This window comes from Plectropomus leopardus, chromosome 4, assembly GCF_026936395.1.
Source record: "Plectropomus leopardus strain MGB_pleo_1.0 chromosome 4, ASM2693639v1, whole genome shotgun sequence".
NCBI lineage: Eukaryota > Metazoa > Chordata > Actinopteri > Perciformes > Serranidae > Plectropomus > Plectropomus leopardus.
In genome coordinates, this window is record NC_142179.1 from 6,943,358 (window position 1) to 6,967,856 (window position 24,499).

The window sequence follows — 24,499 nt, forward strand, 5'->3', positions numbered from 1 at the left end:
ATAATATTAAGGCATTTAGAGGCTGACTAACAGCTCCCCAAAAGTGAGGCCAAAACATGTCAATTGCCCCCTCGTGGCTGGCTGCAGTTTTGGTCATAAACCCCGCCCCCTCCATGTTATCGTACATAAACGAAACTAAAAAGTCACATCAAATACATTTTTCTCCATAGATGGTTTCTGTCATTTTAGGTACTTCTTATTCTTACTTTTTCTGTTGATTTTGTTTTTAATTGGCTTTTTGATGCTATAAAACTGGGGCTTCTACAGTTGTGTGAGCCTATCAGTGTGAACACGATCAATGGCTCTGCTCGCAATTAGGGTTGGGTATCAAACCCAATTACAATAATTTAACACTAAATAACATCTTACGAGTACTGACACCAAAATAAATCTTGATTTGGGATCTGTATCGCCTCACTAACTCAGACATTTCTCTATTATCTGTTTAGGGGTGGCTGAGACTGTCACCACAATGAGAGCAGCTGGTCCACCTTAACAGTCCACCTTAAGGGAGCCTGGGAGGCTACCTTAACTACACCACTTCACTTTAATCAGCAGGTTTTAAGTAACACACGGGAGCTTGGCTCAGGTCTTAGGGAGTTGTAGCATTTATTAACTGACAAACAGCCTAAACTGTTCACACATTGTGCCGCCGCAGTTAACATCATATTTTCCGCTCCTGCTGCTGCTGCGTCATCGTCAGCAGCACACACTGAGCTCGCTGACCTTTCTCGTTCGTTCTCTGTCTCGTTATTCACTAAATCTGCCAACCCAACCCAACTGTGCAGACTCTGGCTCCAAATGACGTTAACAGTACAAGATGGCGGCGACCGTATCAGCTGGCCAGATATTTTGGCTTCATTTCTGTACAAATAAGTGCCATAAGTGGCTGCTGTTCAGCAAAATTTAAATAACCTCACTGAAAGCAAGATTGCATAACTTTTTAAGACAAAATAAGACATTCTTCATATTACAAATAAAAGTTGAATTGTATGCGAAAAAATGCATTCTTGCTGATTTAATACATTCACAAGTTTTGCCATTTTTAATCTTGTAATACCAGTAGCTTATGTGGCTAAAGTGAGCAAATTTGAGCTTAATATTGCTGTAAAGCAGATAGCAATGAGTCACTTTACTGATGATATAACTCCTCTTGTTACTGTTACATTGTGTAAAACATTCTCCCATGATTTTCATTTAATGCCACTGTGTTGGTTGTAAAGGTTAAATAAGCTTACTTTAAATGAGAATTCAAAGCCTTAAATCGTATTTTTACACATGGCTTTTATTATTTCTTTATGTCTTCTATGTCTTTTCATGTGAGACATTTGGTGCATGTAATTTCTTGTTGAAGAGCACATTGGGCTGCATTTCTTGTATGAAAGTTGTTATACAAATAAAGTTTATTGTTATTATTAATTTATTTATTTATTGTTATGATACTGTCAAAAGTAGTTGAAAATAGCTAGTGGACTTTGGCTGACTTGCTATCGGTCAAGGTTTTATTATTTGTTATTGATGATATTTCTCATGCACCAAAACCATAAAATCACACCTTTATGTAGCAGGAACCACGACACAATTTTGTATAACTATCATAAAAAAAACAACCCCAAAACATACTAGACGACAATCAGGCCAACCAATCTGAATATCACACAGAAAACGCAAAAAAAGTGTCTTTTCTTCTGTGTATCCTCAGAGTTAATTAAACAAAAGTAATTTTATCTGACCAAAGATCATAATTACAGTATCAACTTTACAGTGGACAAACGATAGCATCAAAAAAAAAAGAAAAAAAAAAAAAGAAAAAAGTGTTCTCCAATTTTCAAACAGCTCATAACTAAATGTTACAGGCTTTGAAGTCCTAACTATTCAGGGGCTGGGCCCTTTCCTGGTCGGACCGCCCCGTCAGATCTGGCTCGAGGGTGAAAGTCGACTTTGAAGTGCAGACTAAACCAGGGGGAGGTATTTCAATAGGCCTCTAGTTCAGTCGAGGGCTAAAGTTGCAGCCGTGAGGGGGGAGGGAGAAAATGAGAGAGGAAAAGGAGCAAGGAGGGAGGGGGAGAGAAAGAGGAGTCTTTTGAAATGAGGCACCTGTACGTTTGAGGCTTGCAAGAACAGGTATGTTCCCAGGGGTTAGGGGCTTTGGAGAATTCAAAGTCATTTCAGTCAGCTCCAACGCTCATAATCTGTTCTGAGGAGTGAGGAGGATCGGGGGGATATGATGTTGATACACTCGCACAGGCGTGAACATGTTCTCAAAGGACTGGATGGATGGACGGGTGGAATCTGTGCTCACATGAACACGAACACACAAAGAAACAAGATTAAAAACGGAGAGTAATTTAGACAGATATCTTGGCTCAGTTTGCCTCCTTTAGGGGAAAAAAAATGAAATCTCTTACGCCTAACGAGAACTGAAAACTTTTATTCTACTCATCGCGCAACATAGAAACAATATTTAGATCTTTATTCTGAAAAAAAATATGGAAACACAACATATCAAAGAGAGAAACAGAGAGGGAAGAAAAAAGGTTAGTGGCTGATGTCCTCATCAATGATCAAAGAGTAGCTGAGTGAGTGGGGTTTGCCTCGCGGCGACACGACGGGAAAGTGGATGAGGAAACAAGACTGGAAACAGGAGATAGATGATGACCCCTCAGGACAGTGTGTGTGTGTGCATGTGTTTGTGTGTGTGTGTGTGACTGTGTTAATGGACAACAGCGAGTCTGTTTTCATGTTTGGTAACTTCTTCCACTTTACTGTCTTGAATGTTAAAGCTGCACTGGAAAAGATTTTTATCTAAAAATCCATTTGTACCATAACCAGAGATTAGTGAATCTATGGTCACAGGCAGGAAACATTGATGCACCAGAAGAAAAATGAATAATTTGACATTTTGGGAAATAAGCTTTCTTGCCAAGAGTGTCTGTCTTAAACACTCTATCGAGCTACATATTAGGTGTTAATCAGTGACCTTTAAAAGTGCTGGAAGGTTTTTTTTATTTAAACCCAGACTAGCTGTTTTTTCAGTTTCTAGTCTTCATGCAAAGCTAAATTAATTGGCTACAGGCTGGAGCCTCACAGATATAAGAGTGGTCTCTTTCTTCTCATGTAGAGCTCTACAAGAAAGTAAAGAAGTGTATTTTACAAAATCTCAAGTTTCTGCTTTAGTTGTGTTACTCTATACCAACAACAAAGACGATTTATTAGGATATCTAATTCCACAGTTCACTACATATCAGTGCTATTGGGATTTTTATCATCTTTAAGCTCATTGTTTTGGTTTTTAGACAAAACACTTGTTAGCATCCGCAGCAGCAAGCAGCAGTGAAAAAAAGCTGTTAAACCAACTGTGTGCGATACCCAACAACAAACAGCAGACAGGCAAAGTTAGCAACTAGCTGAAGCAGATTTTTTTTTTTTTCAGGAGTTTTCGGAGAGCAAAATTAATGCTAATGTTACTCTGTGACAACAATTGTTTGCCAACACATTAGCCCCTGTTCAAAGGGGCTCTCTGCGAAATTCAGAGTGTAAGAATTGTCTGGACACGGATTTCAACATAGAGGTGGCTAACTGTGCTAACCTCATAAACTGCTCTAAACAGTGCTGACAGCACTAACAGTGTTAATCTGAGGGGAACCAGATGGTGAGTGCCACACTTATATGACAACACTGTCCTGATATCAGCGATAAACCATGCGCGATCACACTCGTTTGCCACAACAAACCACAGAGAAGCTCGAATTACAACACATACGGGTAGCGTGAATTTGCTCAGGATATCATTATTCCACTATATATTTACATAGAAAATAGTGGTTTACCACAATAATAATGCTCTAAATGTCATACACAAAACCTTTAAGGTGATGATATGTCATTTTTTGTTTACATATCGTTGTGCTGCCCCCAAGTGGCTAAAATTATTAATGCAGCTTTTCTTTTTTTGTACAGAAGTAAATAGTAACTGAGTGTATGCTAAAATACTGTATTTTCTTTTCAGTTCTTTTAAAATACTTCAATACAAGAACTGTATAAAGTTGTCAGACTCTTATAACTATCTGTCCAACTCTGACATATAATTGGTCTTTTGCTTTGTGCGTTTAAATGTCTTTCTTTATCACTTACACATATAATTTTTTCATTCACACTTTTTTATTCACTAATCTTTAATTTTAAAAACTGTTCTTACTTGTGTTTGGAAAATGCACTCTGACACTTTTAAATGCTGATTTTTATAATGTCTTATATATCTGAACATGTGTTGTGTTCCTATTTTGTAAATAAATAAAAATCAACTTGACAGCAAGAGAGCAGAACTGACAAACAAAAAGTTGTTTGTCAGCACACATAAAAACAAATGTATCGGCTTAGATTTATAGGCAATAAATCCCATTAGGTTTTATCTCTTGCTGACACTTGAGGCTGCCAAATTTTCCCGTCTTTCTTCTCACTCATTAATTGTTCTTTTTAGTCTTTCGAACACTTTCACTCTCTCATTCATCTCCTCCACAGCCTTGTCTCCCCATCGCTTTCTCTGATGGTTCAACATATTCCCTGGCGTCCCATTCGATCGCTCCCTCATTGCCTCTGACTGCAGGCACAGATCATCACTCCGAGGGGGAAAACAATGCGTCAGAGCACCAAATCCCAAACATCCAAATCCCCAAATGAAAAGCCGGTCTGCACATCACTCATGCCGGTCTCAAAAGAGGGGATCTTTGGTTTGCGTGAGAGGACATGCTGACACAGTACAACACTTTGCCACATGTGCCACCCAGTGGTTGGGTGGCAGTAGAGATGTAAGGCCGGGGGTTGGAGTGAGGGATGACTGGAGAACTAGTCGGGGAGAGAAATGTGGTTCGCCACGACTGAAAACAGATCATCTTCCCTCCTGGGTCTCTTTGATGTCTGTGAGACTTATTTTGTTTTCTGCTGATTTTGTGGTAATGGGCACACACACACACATGCTCAGACACTCACACATACACACATAACAGCGTAGGATCCAGTTATGGGAGACATCAAAGGGACTTCAGTTCAAACTTAGCCGGTAGACACAAAAATTCAATTTCCCTTGAGAATCAGATCTTTGTATGAAGCACCAGCTCATTGAATTACTGCCCCACTGTAGCCAAATAATTAGCTCACAAGATTTCCAACTCAGATGTGGGCCAAAAGTATTCTCAAGTACTGCAAGACTTGTTTTTATTCTTATGTCCTTAAACAGCAACTTAGTTATAACTAAAAGTTTATCGGCCTCTGAATCAGCTGTTGATATAATCATCCTACCACTAATGTGTCTACTCAGCGGCTGCTCTGGACCTTTTGATCAAATCACATGATGTTCCTCAGCAGATGAAGCTGCAATGATACACGAGCACTGAGAACAATATTGTGCAGCACAAAAGTATATTTCTTCTATAGAACAATTACCAAAAAAAACTGCACAAATTAAGACGGGTTGGGCCAGAACCTCAGACAGCCCTGATTTATTTATTCATTTATTTTTAAATTTATTTACTTATGCCACTTTTTCCACCCAAAATTGCCATGTGGACACAGGGTTTTTAAACACTAAATGTAAATGCATTGAAAATAGGCTTTAGACTGCTGTCCCATTGCCAGCAGAGCAGAGCTGTGTACACGGCTCCACAGCAGACGAGTAAGTCTTTCTCTGTGTGTTTTTCTTTCTTTCTTTTTTAAAAATTTTTAATTTTGTTGTGTCATGTTCAAAGTCACAGACGGGCCAGATAACAATTAAACAGTAGAACAGAGGTCTGTCAAAACTTTGTGGGGTTATTTCTCTATGTTTTAGCGTTGCTTAGGTGGAGATGGACATGTTTAGTTGCGTTGTCAGAAAATTACACTCTGTGTTTTAAAGCTTTGCCCTTTCAGGCCCCCAAAATGCTGTTGTCGTGTGAAGGAAAGGCCAGACCACAACAAAAGTTAAACGTAATCTTGTTGCCAGGTCACCATCGATCCCATCAGCTGAGTTTTGTTACGCGTTAAGCACTTAATGAACAAAGGGTGTTTTCTTCTAGGCTATAACTTTGATCTCTTATTTAATCCTGTTTTTTAATGTCACAGAGAGATACTAAAGATTTCAATCTAAGATTTTAAAAGCTAAAAGCACTTCTCAGGTCCTCCCTCTAACTTCAGTTCTTTGATGTGGGGATACTTGCCAAAAACAAGACTATTGAAAGAGATACCAGTGTCTGAATTAAACTAAACTAAGATTTTTGTCAACATTTATGTAAAATCATCACAGCTCTTTGTGTCTCAGAGTCTCAGCAGAACTTTAATCAGAACTATAAACTGTGTTTCTTTAGTTCTGCTGATGCTGGTAGTTTCAGGCCATAAATGTCAGTTGTATTATGTCGACTCTGGTTGAGATTTAATGTATTGTCTTAGATACTGAGGGTGTGTTTTAAGGCAGCCTGGTCTGCTTCGCCCTAAGCTTTGAGCCACGGAGGACTTTGTTTAAACTACGGCATGAGATGTGTTGGGTCAACAAAAAAGTGAAGGTGTTGTGTTGGTGTTGAGCACGTACCTTTTACTATTTTAGTCTTGATCGCAAATATAGATTTTAAACATTATAGAATCAGTTTAGTGAAATATTTGCTATATCTCACCTTCCCACCTATAATAATAATGATGATAATAATTACTTGAATTTAGATAGTGCCTTTTAAGGTTTACCAACTAAGAAAACACAAATGAATGAATGAAAATAAATAAATAAATTAAAAAAATTAAAATTAAAAACAAGCAAGAACAGAAATAATAATAACAATGATTGCTAAAGGTTAGTGTGGTAAAGGACATAGGCCTTGGTGTACAAGTAGATTTTCAGCAGTTTTTTTTAATTTTTTAAAATTTTTTTATTAAGAATCTCACTGAAATGTAAAAGCATGAGGAAACATGTCAACTATTAGCCAGTTTGCATTATCACCGAAACACTGTTTTGTTGGAATTGTTTTATTTATGTAGTTTTCAAATCTTGACATTTTTTTGTTCCTTACTTTTGTCTGTATTGTTTCATTTTTGCTCTGGGAAGACGTTTGGGCTGCATGTTTTTATGAAAGGTGCTATAAAAATAAAGTTGAGTTGAATTATGATTTTATGTACAACTGTGACAATACTTGAACATCCAGGATAACAGATTTTATGCACATGACTTGTAACTTGTTGGATGCTAAGAAGGTGTTACTTAATTCACCACAAGGAGGCAGAGATGGGATGTTGGTCATGCAGTTTGATTATGACATCAGTTACTAACTGCATGAAAAGTTTTAAAAATGCATGCAATTTTCCACTTTTATAGCAGGATTTGCTCATTTGTGAATACAAACTAAAAATTTTAATCTTGGATGTTAAAGTATAGAAGACTTAAACATTTAACAAGACTCAACTTGAAAGGGTTATTTGTTTTTTTAATGTAATTTGCAAATTTGAACACCAGAGGGCAGCACGACACATGGTTTATGTGAGGGCAGCTTCACCTCAAAGCTTCAGTGAGAGAAGTCAAGTAGCAAATATCAAGTCATGAAAACACTGTTGTAGAAAGTTTGCCTCACACATATCTGAGTTTGACACTTGTGAAAGGAAGAGGAAGTGGCAGTTATGAAGACAGATGCAGGTTGTGATAAATGAAAGATTAACGTGCGTTTCATCATTTTGAGGGCCAGTGGGCTTCCCTCTTGCCTCTGTGTTACATCAGATTGTTTCATTATAAAACAGTCGATTAGATTTGTCCATGTGAAGAGACCAGATCATGCATGTAACTGTTAAGTGCACACATATGATGATTGCTGGTCTTTTTGTTGCAGATTTGTAATCTTTCTTTTTCTTTTTTTAGAGCAGCATATATTTCACTGCCATTTCACGTTGGAGAAAATCAAATATTTCAATATTTTAGACCAAATACCTCAATATCAATATAGTAGCGCTACTGGTACTTTCACAAAATATTTACAATGAGATTTTTTGATAAAATAGTCATCAGTAAGGCAAATAATAGAATATCTAGATCTAGATATTAGAATGGTAAAGACAAATAAATCACTTTTCTGATTTTAAAGGCTGTATTATAGTAAAGATAACACTTACAATATTTTTAGGTAATCTTCATGTAACTAATTTCTTGCTTTTTGGGGGGTGTCGTGTATTGTTAAGTTGCTCATAGCCTTCTCCCCGTGTTTTCGTAAGAAATTAAAACAATTTGCTCTGGTTGTAAAGGGTTAAACTGCTTTGCTCAGTGTTTTTATCAGGTTTAATCACCTGGCAGATAATCAAGGTCATGGTAAAAATCTCCTGAACATCTGGATATAAAGCAATCAGAGGAAAAAAAGTGCGCACTGAAGGAATTTTAACTGCGAAAAGTTTCAAATAGTTGCAATTTACAATCCTCACCACTAGATGCCACTAAATCCCCCTAAATTTTACACACTGTTCCTTTAACTATGTTCAAAAATGACCAAGTGAGGACAGCAGCATTAACAGGTTGTCAGGACGCTCCTGCACAATCTTGCCTTCCTGAATGTGAACATTACAGTGTCGTCGCTGGCAAACAGTGTTGTTGATGTTGTTGTTAGTCTGCCAGTACAGTGAGAGCAGAGTAAATGTGGCCTATGGAACAAAGAGAGCGCTGTGTCAGCTCGTTGTACTAACAAAGCACGGCTTATCTGGGCGAACAAAGTGCTTGCAGAGACCCTAAGACAATTACAGAGAGGACGGACAACAGGCACTGTACTGCTGTCTGCATTTAGGTCAATTTATACTGAAAGACATATTTGGCTTGATTGTTTGATTTCCCAGAAATGTCATTCGGTGCAGAAACTATATAATGGAAGGATTAATTAAAAAAATGTGATGCATTAAAGCAGATTTCTTTGATCCAAGAGCATTTATGTGCAACTGCTGGTGTCTCTCTCATCTGTTTTACTGCCCGCTTACACAATAAAATGCACATGCAAAGTGTTGGATACCTTATCTGTAGATTAGGCTGGCACACATGCACACACATTCACACACTCAGATAATGAGACAGGTGATTGTAGGGAAACTTGTGCAGAGATATCAAAGAGCTCAGTGAGTGCAGCTTCATGTTTCCGTGTTAAGAATGACTTTGCAGCATGTTGACCGAGCTGCGAACGCTTTCACAGCACTGAGATGCATAGAGGAAATGATACAATACAAATGACAAGTTGCCGGGGAAACGACCAGAGAGAAAAGCACACGTTTCAACTTTTGTAACAATAAATAGAAAAAGTAATGAGAGGTCATGATATTCAGAAATATGAGAGAAAATTGAAGAAAAAAAAGACAAAAAAACAAAACAAAAAGTGACAGAGCAAGAGGTAATGCAGAGGTGGATGGTGTGGGAAGGCTCAAGGCCAAGCAAACACCCCACTGGATCATGGGTAGGGAGCGAGATGTGTGTGAGGAGGAGGTTTAGGCAAACACGCCGACCCGCCACCCCCTGCAGCTGGACACTGTCCCAGGGTGTGACCCTGCTTACCCCTATTGTCCAGCCAGGCTTTGCGCTATAACACCACAGTTTAACGCCAGTCACCGCCCCACTGAGCACACACAGGCGTTACTGTTTACCCTACATGCCATGGCCTCGCTGTAGAAACCAGGCCTTTCCAAGAAAAATAAAAAAACAAGTCTCTAATAAAACATGCATGGGTATTTTGTTGTTAATTACAATGTGAGTGCTGAAGCCAAGACAAGCTGCAGTCTGATGATATTGTTTTAATCAAGGTTATAATTAAGAGAGAGCGTCGAAGTGTCGAATATACAGTTGATGTTACTGTCGCCAGCTGGAGCTGCCAATATGCAAATATTTTTAATTTGAGTCTTTTCAAGCCAAAAATTGCAGATTTTCAGGACTCAATCCAAACAGAATTTTCATAAAACTAGACTATCAACAGACTTCCCAAACATGAAAAAAATTTCGAAACTTTTCCATGACTTTTCAAGGACCTCAATTTTTTTTTCTTGCCCCACTTCCACAGCATCTTCTAAACATATTAGACTCAAACTCCATCCAAACATAATTTCAGCATCCAACATCATGTGTCCAAGGAGCGTCAGAAATTTGAAAATCCAAAAATATTTTCTGTTTCTGCTGCAATCAATGGTGTCATTTTGGGGATTTTTAAAGGAAACATGCTTTTTTAAAAAAAAATAGAAAAAAATCACCCTAAATTTTATGGTTTTCTATATAAATCACTGAACACAAATCCATTTTTTTGAAAGGAGAAAAAATAGTCAAAGATTTTTATGGAAATAGAAAAAAAGGAAAAAATATCGACCATGACAAAGAGTTTTTATTTATTTAAAAAATGCCAAAACATGTACACAAATAGTAAAAAAATGATTAATTAAAAAAGTATTTTAAGTTTTCTATTAAAAAATTACCCAAAATAAAACAAGAAAAAATAAAGTCACCAACATTTTTTAAAGAAAACATTCCAGCTTGGAAAGCATGTTTCCTTAAAAGATATGCAGTAAAATAATTATAAAGTAATTTAAAGTCATATGCCCCTCTCCTCAGCCAAAAGGGCTTTAAAAATGATTTGATATGCTTAGTGGGCATACATATAGGGAGAGACAGAGTGTGAGGAGAAAATGAAGATTGTACGTGACGAACAAATAAACAAAAACATAACATAACCAAAATGATGTCACACGTTGACAAATTCACTGTTACATTACAATAATGTAGTTTAATTTACTACACACACAACATGTCCATGATTTTTCCAAAACTTTCAATGATTTTTACTACATCCTTGACTTTTCCAGGCCTGGAAAATGTAATTGCAAAATTCCAAGACTTTTCTAGGTTTTCCATTTCTGTGTGAACCCCGTAAATAATAAAAACTATTTTTGCGTAAGTCATCGATCCCATAGATTAATTCTATGATTTTACAGAAAAACAATACGAGCTGCAAAAAACATGCATATTAAATAATAAATGTAGGTTTTATAAGCTGCTTTTATATAACAAAAAAAATATAAGTCAGGTGGAGACGTGATTCATTAAACACATTAACTGTCATTACTAGAAGGATGTTTGGGCAGGTAAACATTATAGTCGCAGTAGGCTGCTCATTAAGCTTTTACCAAGTTGTGAGCCGTACCCAAAACATGAACTGGCGTAGCTTGAAACTTAAAGTATTAATCCTTCAATAATAAATCAAACCAGGCTTGGCCCATTATTGAGATTTCTCCTCTGAAGGATATTTGGCCGACAAAAGAGCATCGTGACAAACATAATAGTTGAGGACAATTGAAATATCGCAGTGTACTGAGACAGTACGCCCTCAGTTTGAATACCACAGGGTGCAGTTTTAATCTGGAAGGTCTGGTTATATCTTACATCACAGCTTTGTCTCCATCTGGAAGATATAAGAGCGATTTAGACGCCCTGAGATGTTTTTTTTAATGCTTTTGGGATTGGTTCACTTTGAATTGTGGTTTTCGAGGATCCGCCCACCTTAATCACAGGCTCCAACTTTGAGCTCCAGGGAGGATCCCCACTTGTGTGTGTGTGTGTGTGTGTGTGTGTGAGAGAGAGAGACACTGTGTGTGTGTGTGTGTGTGTGTGTTTAAGTACTGGTTGAGCCGAGTCTAGCAGCCAGGGCGGACTATACTTAGGTTAAGCTGTGCACACAGTCTCTCTCTCTCTGAGCCTCCAAGGAAGATTATCTGAATCCAGGATGTGTAACCAATGATTTAATATCGACAGGGCAAATAGTGTTAGTCAGCTTGTCTCATGCTACAGAATATCAAATATCATATCCCTTTAAAAAAAGTTGGTAAACTGACTCAACTTAACTATTTCTATTTTTTTCCCAGTACAAATGTTGAGGAATTTTTCAGAGAACTGCTTCAGTATTATAAAAGGATCGGGTATAATGTAGATGAGTAATGCTGATAATAAGAAAATGTAACACAGTTTAAGAAAAGTCATTTGAGATTATATCAATCTATAATGCTCTTCAAAAAGAGTTTGATCTTTTACACAAATGAATGAACTGAAAACAAACAGTAGTCAGGAAACTTATCTGTTATGATAATACTTTTTTCTTTTCCTGGAAGAAACTCCAGTACTTAACTATGGTGTGGTTAGTTAAAGCTCAAGTTTACCTTTACAAAGAGAAAAAAAAAACAAAGCAACTTTTGCAATATTTGTTGAAAGTGTCACTGTAGCCATACGCCCAGGGCCATGCTCAGACATTTCAGGGGGCAGGTGCTCATGCAAAGAAAAGGGCACCCCTAATTAGTTTCAATAAATATAGTTTCTGCTATTTTGAAATGTGAAAATTGGTATTTTTTCCCCCATCCTGCGTTGTTTCCGAATTTGAATCTTCTGTAAACTAAAGCCCTGTAATAACTTAACAGAGAAAAACAGGCCTCTCATGGATGACGTAACAATCATATAAAGTGCATGTAATGACCACCAGTTTTAATACTGTCCACTTAAATTCTGAATAATAATGATTTGTCCGTCTTTTTAGCGTGACGGATCGCTCTAAATACTGCAACAGCTTGAGCTTCGGCTGCTGTTTCACACAGAAGAAGGCACAAAAAAGTTCTCAAAGTTGTAGATTGTAATATTCAGTCTAAAAGTTGGATAAAAACTGACCATTGCCATTTCTGTTGGTTAAATAAGAATGCCTCTGATGTTTAATCAGTACAATAAACAAATGTAAAAACAATCATTTTCCATTTCCTGTGTCTTATTATTTCTGCGCAGGGTTAAAAAAGCACGATATAATTAGTGACAATTCGAAGTTGTAGTCGGGCGAGCAGTTTCCTCTGTTTTCAGACTTTGTGATGAGTTACGTTAGCTGTCTGCCAGCTGTAGTTTCTTTAGGGCCAAAACAAATAACAAAATCGAGTGATTGTGGTGTGTTTCTGTGTGTTTTTTATGTCTTTGATTTAGAACAGTAATAAGAGGTTTCAAGAAGCTCCAGGGCTTTTCTCAAGGCAAAACCTTTTCACATGAGTAGTTCAAGGTCTAGCTCAAGTCTTCTCCACATGCACTCTACATTCTCTGAACCAGTCAGGCCGCAAAGACTTTACAGCGGCCTGAATCTCTGTGTCTCACTCTGTATTCAAATGAAGAGGAACTATTTGTGCTTACAATGTATTGTTACACCCATGTAAGCACATCATGTATTAAGAGGATTTTCATTAAGTACTTACAGAGGTTTTGTTTGCAGTTACGATGCTCTCCTCTATCAGGTATTAATGTGGGTTGAGTCTATTGGTGGAATGTAACTAAGTATATTAAGTACTTTACTTAAGTACACTTTTGAGATACTTGTTCTTTTGCTGAGTATTTTTTATTTTATGCTTCTTTATACTTCCTCTACATTTTAGAGGAAAATATTGTACTTTATACTCAACTACATTTATTTGACAACTATAGTTACTTTTAAGATCAAGATTTTATCAGTATATAAAATATGATACTGTGCTATACATTTAACCATCAAAGTATATAAAGCATATAAATGAGCTCTACCTCAACCAACGAAAACAGTGATACTCAATTTACAGCGTGTCAGCCAAATCTGGCCCGTGATAGGGTGCCGGGTGGCCCCCTAAACCATTTTCTATTTCACAATAATGAAGTGAAAAAAAGTGCCAGTGGAGGGTCCCCCACACCCCCCGAAAGAGGTCCTCACTAAGTCCCTAATGTCCTAAAATCCAAGAAACATCCTAATATCATACAAAATCCTATAGATGCCCTAAAATCATTTAAGCTTCCTAAAATCCTGTAAATGTCCTAAATTTCTAGAAACACCCTAAAATCTCAGAAACATCCAAAAATCCCAGAAACATCCAAAAATCCTAGAAATGTCCTAAAATCTGAGAAACAACCTATAATACTAAAAAACCCTAAAATCTCAGAAATATCCAAATACCATAAAAATGTCCTAAAAACCTAAACAAAAGTCCTGAAATTCTAATTTAGGATTTTAGGTCTATTCTACGACCTAAAATCCTAAAAACATGCATGGGGCTGCTATACTGGACTCCTTTCATTTCGCAAAAGTGGCCTGAAGTACTGCTTCCATGTAAGTGCATCGAAAGAAATACTCCAGTTATATAATGATATAACAAGACAGGGTAGATGAATACTTTTAAATTGATAGTTTAACTGCTTTTTGCTGATGAAGAATACTCCTGTACCTTTACTTGAGTGAAATTCTGCAGGCAGCACATACCTGCACTCTTACATGATTTGCATACTTCCTCCATTACAATCCATTAAGACATTTCACTATGATGAAATGTTGCTAAACAATGTGTACTGAATGCATCATTTGCATTTTAACTGTGCTGAATTTGCACACAAAAGCATTTATGTGATGGCTGACTGACACCCTGCACGTTTTCTTAAAGTTTGATGGCAGATATTCACTGGCTGTGTACAGAAAGGCTGACGCACACAAAAGCAAACATCCCTCTGGCTATCTTGCAGAGAGATTTGAATTCCAGCTCTCAGCATTAGGGATTGCCCGATTGCTTGGAGCAAGTGACAATCTACGTCAGGCAGGTAAAACTAAAAAAAGAATTACACTTGTAGTTTTTTTTTTCCCGTAGCTGATAATAGAAGTAGTTCAGGATTAAGCTGCCCTGCTTCCTTCTCATTTCTGTTAAGGGTTGTATATGTGCAAAACATAGAGGTGCCCCCAGAAATTTTAAATGCACATTCGCTGCAGAGCCGTGTACACAGCTCTGGTCCACTAGCAACAGGAAATGAGTCTATCGCCTATTTATAGCAGGTTTACCTGTATTTAAAAACCCATGTACACAACTAATATAGTAGGAAAAGTATCAAAGACTTCCAATTATTTTCACCAAGGTAGGCCACTGATTGGGGGTGGGCATGTCTTCCCCTGGGCCTTCCTTGGTAGCATCATTGGGAGGACAGAGCAAGCACTTGCAAGAAATGATGCAGTTATTTGATAATTGCTAATAAATAAAACAATTTGTGAATGGGCAAGGTAAAATTAACTTTGGACAAGTAGATTTCTGACCCAGTTATCCGACCAGAAAGAGAAAGAAAAAAAATATGTACATAATATAATACATGTAAACTTGTAAGTCCGACTGAAATCATACCAAGTCGAATTTCTCAAAATTGAACACACACTGGGGGTCAATTTAGTCTTTTGTGTATTCGCCTAAACTGGACCTAAACTGGCATAGGCGTTCTGCGCATGCTCCGTAGTCCCCTTGCCAGACTCGAAAAATGTATGACATTTACGGCCCCGTAAAGTTATATATGTTTTCACAGTTAGACATGCAGTTTGTTTGCAACTTGCTAACTTGTTTGGTATGTGACACAGTAGGTCAACCGGAAGAAGGTCCAACAGCAACTAGCTGAAGGGGGGAATATCGCCACCCACTATGTCGGTGTCGGACAAACTTCAGCCAGTATATCCATTCTCCCCCAGTGCATGTATACTGGGACAAGAACAGTAGTCCAGTTAAACTGCCTAATCGAGCTATAAGCGTTGCTTGACTTAACTATGCATGTAAAAGTACTGCGTGGGTTGAAACACCTCTGTCCCTCTCTGGTTTGAGAGCTGCACACATTCAGGTCACTTCACTGATGGCGAATGTGACACTTGCCTCATGCACGATGGGGGATCCCCAACTGACTTTCCAAGTCAAAAATAACCAGCTGTGTCTCACCTCATGGTAAGAGGGTGGTGTGTAATATTAACTTTCATCGCCTGCTCGCTCTCTTGAGTGACATAAAGAAACTTGAAAATAGGAAATGTTCATTTGGAAGTATAAAGGCACACCTATTTGCTTTAAGGTTGTGGCAAGTCAGTGTAAACTCATGTTCCCACAGGAGTTTCACCTATTTGATATTCTGCTGTCATTAAAGGACATCCTGTATTCTAATCCTGCTCCCGTCTTTAATTCTACAATATGACACACAGCGTCATAAACTGCGGCTCTCACTTTCTCAGATGTTGACTCTGGAGTGACAGTAAAGCTCTGCAAACAGGAGAGTGTTTGCTCTAGCTGCTGTCGTTGCTCCTGCTGAGGTGAGAGACGACTCGGGCAAAGGCCAAAGAGCTGTAAACAATAACAGTGTTCAGAAACAGCAAAAATGTGAATTCCTGTTTGACGACAAATAAGAGATCCAGGAAGAGAGTGTACTTGTGAACTTGCTTGATATGTTTCTTAACAACCCCTGACTGTGGCCTGTTTACTTTTGGGGGAACTCCTTTGTTGACAAAGTGCTTGAAGCCTCTTGAGGGGGTTAATTGTGATGGCATGGCTTGCTACGCACAGTCTTGACATCAAAGTTGTAAACTACGCTCTGGCATATCGATTCATATGTTTCATCACAAAACTCTTCATTCAATGCACGTTCTGAGCTGAACAGTCCACCTCTTTTTGTTTTCAGTTGAGCAACATTGTGGTTGCTGAGCTATCTGCTGATCTGCAGTTGCTGTCACCATGTCCGCTTGTTTTTATGTTGTAAGTAACGACTATTGCTTTGCGTTTTGTTTTACTTTTTGGGTGAAGCAGGCCAGAGTTGCAACACAAATCTGAACTGAAATATGACAAAAAAATGTAGGATATTAAAATTTTATGCGTGCAGAAACGAATCATCCACAATGAAAAGGTCTCGGGATTCAAACTGATACTGAACTGATCTTTAAATTACACAACAGATTAAATACTGATAAAACAATAATGCTATTAAACTAACACTGCGGCAGTCCCTACAGGAAAAAAAAGATCACTTCAGGGAAAGCTATCAGAGCGGTAAAGCTTGTTTTATGTGTTTATTAGACTCATTCAAAGAAAAGAATGAGGAAACTGTCCTGTACAAGAGAAAAAGTAGGGCACATGACATATCGCAAAGAGACCAACAGTATCTTGGAACCATGAAGGTGAGATTTTAAACAGGAAGATGTTTTTTTCAGTCTACAATGGCATTTATGTTCTTAACTTCAGCTGATATGACATCAAAACTTCAATGTGACCTTTGGCCTTTAAACCAACATAAATTACTCAGTGCTGTTTGTCTTAACTGGACGGAGAGGTTGTAAATACCATACATGGATGGAAAAGGAACAACATGGTGGGTCTGGGAAACTACAAATCAATGTCACACAACTCCACAATCAATACAGTGAACGTACCGTACAATACTGTAGTAATGTGAACCTCGGACTGAGCAACCCTGTGTAGGTAACAGTGGGGGTGTAGGCCTACTGTCACAAGGTAATAATACTGGGAAGTATCTGTACTTTACTTTTATTTTTGTCAACTTTCATACTTACTCCACGACATTTCCCATAAGCATTTTAGTTACTTTGGCTACTACAAAATAGGACAAGAGGAAGGATGAAAGGGACAAGTGGATGAGTGAAGGAACAGGAGGGAACGAAAAACTGGATTTTGTTTTTTAACTCCTTTAAATGTTATGTACACTCCATTTTTAACGTGGCATACACGCTGAGAAGAAATAAACTTCAAATTTAATAAACTATAATTCTGAGCGCTTGCTTTTTTATCAACAGCATTACTTGTACTTGTGCTTTCAATCTTTAAAAACATCGCATAACACAGAATTAATATTACGGATTATTAATTACTTTGGAAATTTGCAATAGATATTTTAAGACTTTTACTCAAGTAATATTCTAATGGGTGACTAATTTCTACCAAAGCCATTTTCTGGTGAGATATCTGCACTTTTTACTCAAGTGTGGCTTTATTCAATCATCTCTGGTGGGCAAAATCTGATGCAACTCATGGAAACAGGGATCTGAGTAAATACTGAAATCTGAGTTGGCTAAAGTGACATATTGTTGATGTGATGCAGAAACTGACATCAAGTATTGAGGGGAAATTACACTTACAAGGAATTTGGGGGTAATTTTACTCGGCCAGCAGAGCAGCAGAGTAAATCAACATCACTTGTAGTTTTCACTTTCAATCCCTAAATACACTTTTATATCATAAAATTACTTTGACCGCTTAAGTATCCAACAACAATACTTTCAGCCTTTTACTTTCACCTAATATTCTGTTAGGTGACTGTAACTTCTACCAAAGCATTGTCTGGTGAGATATCTGTACTTTTACTCAAGTATGGCAGGTAGCCAACTCTCATCCACCTCTTGTGGGTAAAATCTGATGCAACTCATGGAAACAATGATCTGAGTAAATACTGAAATCCCAGTTTACTCTATAAAATTATCAACTCAGACTCCGAGGCCCTAATATGCTGATAGAATAAACCTGAATAAGAATAAAAAAAAGAACGGAATAAAATGTCTAAAATGACATATTGTTGTCTTGAAAGAGAAATTAACGAGTCTTGATGGGAAATTACACTTACAAGGAACTTCGGGGTAATTTTACTCTGCCAGCACAGCAGCAGAGTGAAACTTTAAATGCAAATTACATCAGCCTGACAACCAATCACAGCACGTAAACAAACTGCGTCAGAGCCGCTGGGAGCCAATCAGCTGCCACCACGATAGTAGAAAAAGATCGCAGGCACGGCCCCTCTTGTTCAACAGTTGAGGATTGCCGGCGGTCAGGCAACCGAGAAACCTGAAGGTTTCTACTAAATTCAACAAGGATACTCGATTATTTTGATTTCCGTCACCGCCAGCAGGACTTATCAACATGGTGGTGGTAGCAGCAGGGACCGGAGGGTCTCACAAAGTGCTCCTGATTTCCGGGAAACAGGCCGGCTCCTCCAGCGGCTCACAGTCAGGCTTCAGCCGGCCCATCTCCGTCGTTTTACCGTCATCGGCTTCTCCGGCGTCGTCGGATTCAGACTCCAACTCATCTGCGGGGCCGCCGATACGAAAACGACAAAGACTCACACACTTGAGTCCGGAGGAGAAAGCACTTCGCAGGTTAGTCTCAGAAAACTATATTTAAATGTATCAGTATATGTGGGTTAAAACGTTACTCTAAAAAGCCGGCCATTGTTAAAGGGATCACGGTGGCACGCCCAAAGATATAGATCCCTGTGATTTGACGTTTCAACCGCAGCACAGAGAAATTAGGTCGATGCTGTAGCTTGGAAAATTACAAAAACAGGTTATTCGAGATGTTTGAAATTGCTTTGTGGTGAAGTTAATGACTTAAAAGTCGTTATTGTGCCACCTTTGGACTTTGAGCCAGCTCGTCAGAGTGCTATCTGAGTGTCCGCGGACGGGACACCGATATCCTGGTATGTCTGCGTGGCAGGAACATGGCCGGTGATTGCGCAGTACCGTGAACCCAAGTCATGTCAAAGGGCTGAGTCAGCATCATGGAAAAAACGTGTGTTAAATTCCTGTTTCTTCGCCCCCTTTTTTTTCTCCAGGAAACTCAAGAACAGAGTCGCAGCTCAGACAGCCAGAGACAGGAAAAAGGCCAAAATGGGGGAGCTGGAACAGCAAGTCCTGGAGCTGGAGCTGGAGGTAAATATTTCATCATCGCTCCTCCGCCTTCACACACTCCTCATGTCTCTGCAGCAGCAGCCTGCCATCTGAAGCCAGCGGTGGAAGGAGTATTTAGTTCCTGTACTCAAGTAAAAGTGCTTATGCCACAATGTTAAAATACTTTGTCACAAGTAAAAGTCCTGCAATGAAAATGTTCCTCAGGAAAAAGTACTTGACGTATTTAAAGTTAAACCTACCTAAGGCAGATTTTAAAAAACAACAAAAAAACCCACAAACTACTACTACTACAACTAATAATTAAAAAAAATAAACAGAAACAGAAAATTATGTGAAAAGAAAATTGAAAAGGGATTACATTTTACACTGTGAGAATACTTCAGGTAAAAGTCCTGCAAGTATTAAAAGTTAAAGTATCTGAGACAGAAAAATAAATAAAACACTACTACCACTACTACTACAAATAATAATAGGGAAAAAATATGTAAATGATAAGTACAGAAGTTCTTTTTTTTATTTCAAAACCATCATTTTTAAGGTAACTAAAGCTGTCAAAAAATGTAGTGAAGTCAAAAGTACAATATTTCCCTCTGAAATGTAGTGGAGTAGTGGCAAAATACTCAAATACAAGTACCTCAAAATTGTACTTAAGTACAGCACTTGAGTAAATGTTCATAGTTATATTCCACCACTGCTTGAAGCAGCTTTTCCACTATAGAGATATCAGTGGATACATCTTTAATTTAGCCATTTCACACCACAATAATGGCATTAATCTATTATGTATCAAACACACGACACTTTTTAATGTTGCGTAGGGAAATTAAAGCCCCCCTCTGCTCCCCGTGGTTTCATTTCAAGCTTCAGGCATCACTTCCCTTTTAACGGTAGCCAGTTTCAACTACAAACATCTGTTCATTTCTCGTCCTGCAGAACCAGAAACTTCACATTGAAAACAGACTGCTTCGGGAAAAATCGAACGGCCTGCTGACAGAAAACGAGGAACTGAGACAGAGACTTGGGTTGGACACCCTCGACTCAAAGGAGAAGGTAAGATAGTAAACACAAGCTGTAGATCGGCGGGTTAGCTTGTCGCGTTTCAGTCGTTTGAAGAAAGTAACTCGAATTCACCCTATTTTTGCTCCTTTTCTTCACAGGTTCAGGGTTTGTTATCCATCGGGAATGACGCAGGTTTGGGGATCGGGTCTTCTGAGTCCGCAGCACTCAGGCTACGTGTGCCTCCGCAGCAGGTGCAGGCCCAGCAGTCCCTAAATCTGAAGACTTCACAATGGATACAGATGGTCCTGACACTACAGACAATGAGGTGAGTCTCCGCTTTATGAAAAGTGGTGTGGATTTAAATCCTGTTTCCAAGACGGCTCAGTACCCGAGTCGGGTCACGGGTTAGTAGGCTAATCTCCTGTTTTCCCGATTCTCTCCCCCCACTCATTAGTCTGATTTGCTGCTGGGCATTCTGGACATCCTTGACCCAGAGCTGTTCCTCAAGTCTTGTGAACAGGAGTGCCAGGAGCCGCAGGTGCTGCTGGTCGGAGGGGGGGACCCAATACCTGCCGCCGCACCTGCGACTCTGGGGGCCGCATCAGTTAAGCTGGAGGCCCTTAATGAACTGATCCACTTTGACCACATCTACACCAAGCCCGTGGAGGAGGTGAGCGGCGGGCAGTGCAACGACTCAGAGAGCGACACAGATGAGAAGATAGACGGCGCGGCCTTCCCCATCGCCGACATTGTCGTGGTCGAGGAGGAGACCGTCTGCATCAAGGACGAGCCGGAGGAAGTGGTCATCCCCAGCTGTGACGCTCACAGTCAGGTGGACGACTTTTTCTCCGGAGCGTCCTCCCCCGCCCTCAGCGGCCTGGACAAGGAAGCCTGCCTTGCGGACACCTACAGCGACTCCGGATACGAACGGTCCCCTTCCCCTTTCAGCGACATGTCGTCTCCCCTGTGCTCAGAAAGCACCTGGGAGGACATGTTCGCCAATGAACTCTTTCCCCAGCTTATCAGTGTCTGAACCAACCATCCTCCCCAATAACTTATAATGTATATACATATAAGAGCTGATGTGTAGTGTTCAAAAACTACAGGTGAGCACACAACGCGTCATAGTAACACAGAACACCACTCAGTCTGCTCCTACAGAGGCTGAAGTTAAGCATATAATCTCCGATTATTACAGCAGGTCTGTACCACTGGCGATGCTGCATTGACTTTTGGGAGATGGAGTTCATGGCCGCTTATTTTGGCATCATTTAATTACCACAGAGAATTTAAGATTGATTACAAATCTTTCACTCACTGTTTTAGGATGACGTGGGTGGATTCCAGTGTTCCTGTAAATTAATAAAGGGGAAAGGGGGACAGATCATTTAAATATAACCTTTTTATTTATTTGTGTATTCTGCTTCGGAGTCCTGTATGTCCACATGTAAAAACGCTTTCTTCTAATTTGTTGTCGCTCTCTATGTAGTCTAATTACTGCATTAAAAAAACTTTTTGCATCGCATCTTGTCTCTTTGTTTCACTCATTGACGCGGGAGAAATGGACTGTTTTGACATCTTTAGAAATTAAAAGTGCGATAATTATATTTTTCAAAAAAAATTACAGTTAAGATATGCAATGTCAGTAGGGATCATCTGCCTGGAAATACGCACATTTTAAAAATAATTTTAAGGACTAGATAATGCAGGTAATGCACATGCTAACAGTGATCGTACAGCAGCAGAAATACGCAGCTCATCAATTAATTCCACAGAAAATTTAATGAATATTTGGGTATTTTCTCCAAAAAAAAATACCAAATGCTGGTACCGACTTCTCAAATATGTGACTTTTTGCTGCTATATTTAATTGAAAACCAAATATCTTTGGATTTTTGATTGATGGTTACACAAAACTAACAAATCTGAATGTCATGCTGCGCTCTGGAAAACCATTAGCTCCGAGCCTGAGTGTCTCGACTGTCCAACAAGTCCTAAGAAAAATCAGAGGTGTCCTAATACAATTAAAGGATTAAGATACAAAAAAGACAATAATTTGTCTGAAATCTGAGAAAAAAATCACTTGAAGTCAGACATTGCGTTAGTTTGTCAATATAATGAGTTTAAATGGTTGAAACCAAAATATCTTTGGGTTTTTGAATGATGGTTGTGCAGAATTAGCAATCAGAAGATGTTATGTTGCTTTCTTGAAAATTGAGATGATTTGAAGATTTCCAAAACTAAACTAATGGTTCGCAGCCTGACTGCTCTGAGACTGTACAAATCAAAGGAGTCAGGCAGAGAAAAATAATTTTGTCTGAAATTTGAGCAAAAAAAATCACTTAGACACAGGTTGTTTGTCAAATTCTGTCACTTTGTTATTACCTGTCATTTTAATTTTAATTTTTTAATGATAAGATATTTAATATCATTAAATCATAGAGAAGTTTGCAATGAGACGCAGCTGCTGTAACATTTTGCAATGTTATGTACCAATATGGCCTTCTGATGCAATGACTGAGTTATGCACGTGAATCAACAGCTAATCAATGTGCCCATGCCACCAGCTGCTCAGAATAGATAACAAAAAAACATTAGAAACAATAAGACTAAGCAATTTATTACAAAATGTAAGTGACAGCTGAAATAATACTGAAAAAAACTGTTCAAGCATGTTTTTTTGCCTACACAGAAGTTTCTTGAAAATAAATGTTTGAAATTACTTAAATAATAGTGAAAAACCTAAGAATCGTGTACTTACAGCTTGTATTGTCTTTGCAATATACAATTTAAATCACATTACCAGGGGAATCAGTTTTACCTCCAGGCATGGCATCATTTAAATATGCAAATGATGCTTAATTACATTGTTAACTGTTAACTTTGCACATAGTGCAGTATGAGGGGTTAAAGGTTACGGTATTAGGAGTACAGAAATGATTAAAGACGTATTTAACAGATATTAAATGTTATCTTAACCCTTTAAATCCTGAGCAAATCGACTTGATTTCCTTCAAAAACACAGGAAAAAGGCAATGAGCAATGAAATAAGAAATGACCCAAAATAGATCTAGAAATTGGTAAAATAGTACAAGACAGTTGCCTTTACAATAGTAAAAACAAGGAAATTACTTGAAAACAATTGCTTAAAAAATTATAATAATTCTGTAACATAAGAATCAACGAAAAAAAGACCCCAAAATTACCAAGAAATTAGTAAAAAGTACGAGAAATTTAACTGAAAAATTATTTGTTTAAAAGAAAGTTAAAAAACCAACAACAAGATAATAACCTGGAAAAAAATGATTAAAAATGTATAATAATTCTGCAACATAAGAAGTGATGAAAGAAGAAATGACCCAAAAATTAGCAAAATATTAGTAATGTGTACAAGGTAACTTCCTCCCAACAAAAACAAACAAAAGAAAGAAAGTTTTTTTTTTTTAAAAAAGGAAATTATCTGTATAATTTTTAAAATAAATTATTTTGTAATATAAATAACTAATTAATAATTCATTTAATGAGTTAGTAATTAAACCTAATTTTATATATGTAATGATGATAATTATAAATACAATTTTTTACTAGCTTTTTTCTGTTTTTCCCAGGCATTTTTCTCCAGATTTTTCAAAAATAATTTTCTCAGCTTGTTGCAATTTGTGGAACATTTCTTCCGTAGTTGCTCACTGCCTTTTTCCTCCCATGTTTTTGAAAGACATTGCACCAGTTTGCTCAGGGCTCAAAGATTTCAATCCTTAACAAGCATCTAAAAAAAAAGCACAAAGAAAGTGACGTAACTCCAGGTTTTAAAAGGGTTAAACTCCCCAATATCAATCAATGTCTATGACTCAATCATACACAGTGCACTTTTCACAGTTATCTGTGAAATAACCTCACGCGTGTGCAGACGCAGTGTTTAGATTCGCTATCTCTCTTTGGGCAGAACAACCCTGCTTTTCTGAGAAGCGACCTGCTGCCGCATTACATAACACCTGAAATGTAGCCGGGAGTTTCCTGGGAGTCGAACC

At 38.2% G+C, this 24,499-nt stretch overlaps 2 protein-coding genes across 2 annotated transcripts in view; one reads left to right on the plus strand and one right to left on the minus strand.

Annotated features, from left to right (window-relative positions):
• Positions 1-1,629: 1,629 nt before the first annotated feature.
• Positions 1,630-24,499, minus strand: part of LOC121944421 (coiled-coil domain-containing protein 60-like) — an 81,329-nt gene continuing 58,459 nt past the window's right edge. The window contains exon 16 of the mRNA XM_042488205.2: positions 1,630-2,292. Coding sequence (XP_042344139.2) covers positions 2,186-2,292 — 107 coding nt within the window. The 3' untranslated portion in view covers positions 1,630-2,185. The remainder of the gene's footprint in view (positions 2,293-24,499) is intronic.
• On the plus strand, positions 18,582-21,240 carry xbp1 (X-box binding protein 1). The gene is made up of 5 exons (XM_042488206.2): positions 18,582-18,941; positions 19,397-19,493; positions 20,406-20,522; positions 20,630-20,796; positions 20,926-21,240. The coding sequence occupies exons 1-5, from the start codon at positions 18,706-18,708 to the stop codon at positions 21,101-21,103; spliced, it is 795 nt and encodes a 264-aa protein (XP_042344140.2). The 5' UTR covers positions 18,582-18,705; the 3' UTR covers positions 21,104-21,240.

Coding starts and splice junctions, on each gene's coding strand:
- xbp1 (XM_042488206.2), top strand. CDS start 18,706: ATGGTGGTGGTAGCAGCAGGGACCGGAGGGTCTCACAAAGTGCTCCTG. Junction 19,494..20,405: donor TCCTGGAGCTGGAGCTGGAG/GTAAATATTTCA, acceptor CTCGTCCTGCAG/AACCAGAAACTTCACATTGA. Junction 20,797..20,925: donor CTGACACTACAGACAATGAG/GTGAGTCTCCGC, acceptor CCCACTCATTAG/TCTGATTTGCTGCTGGGCAT.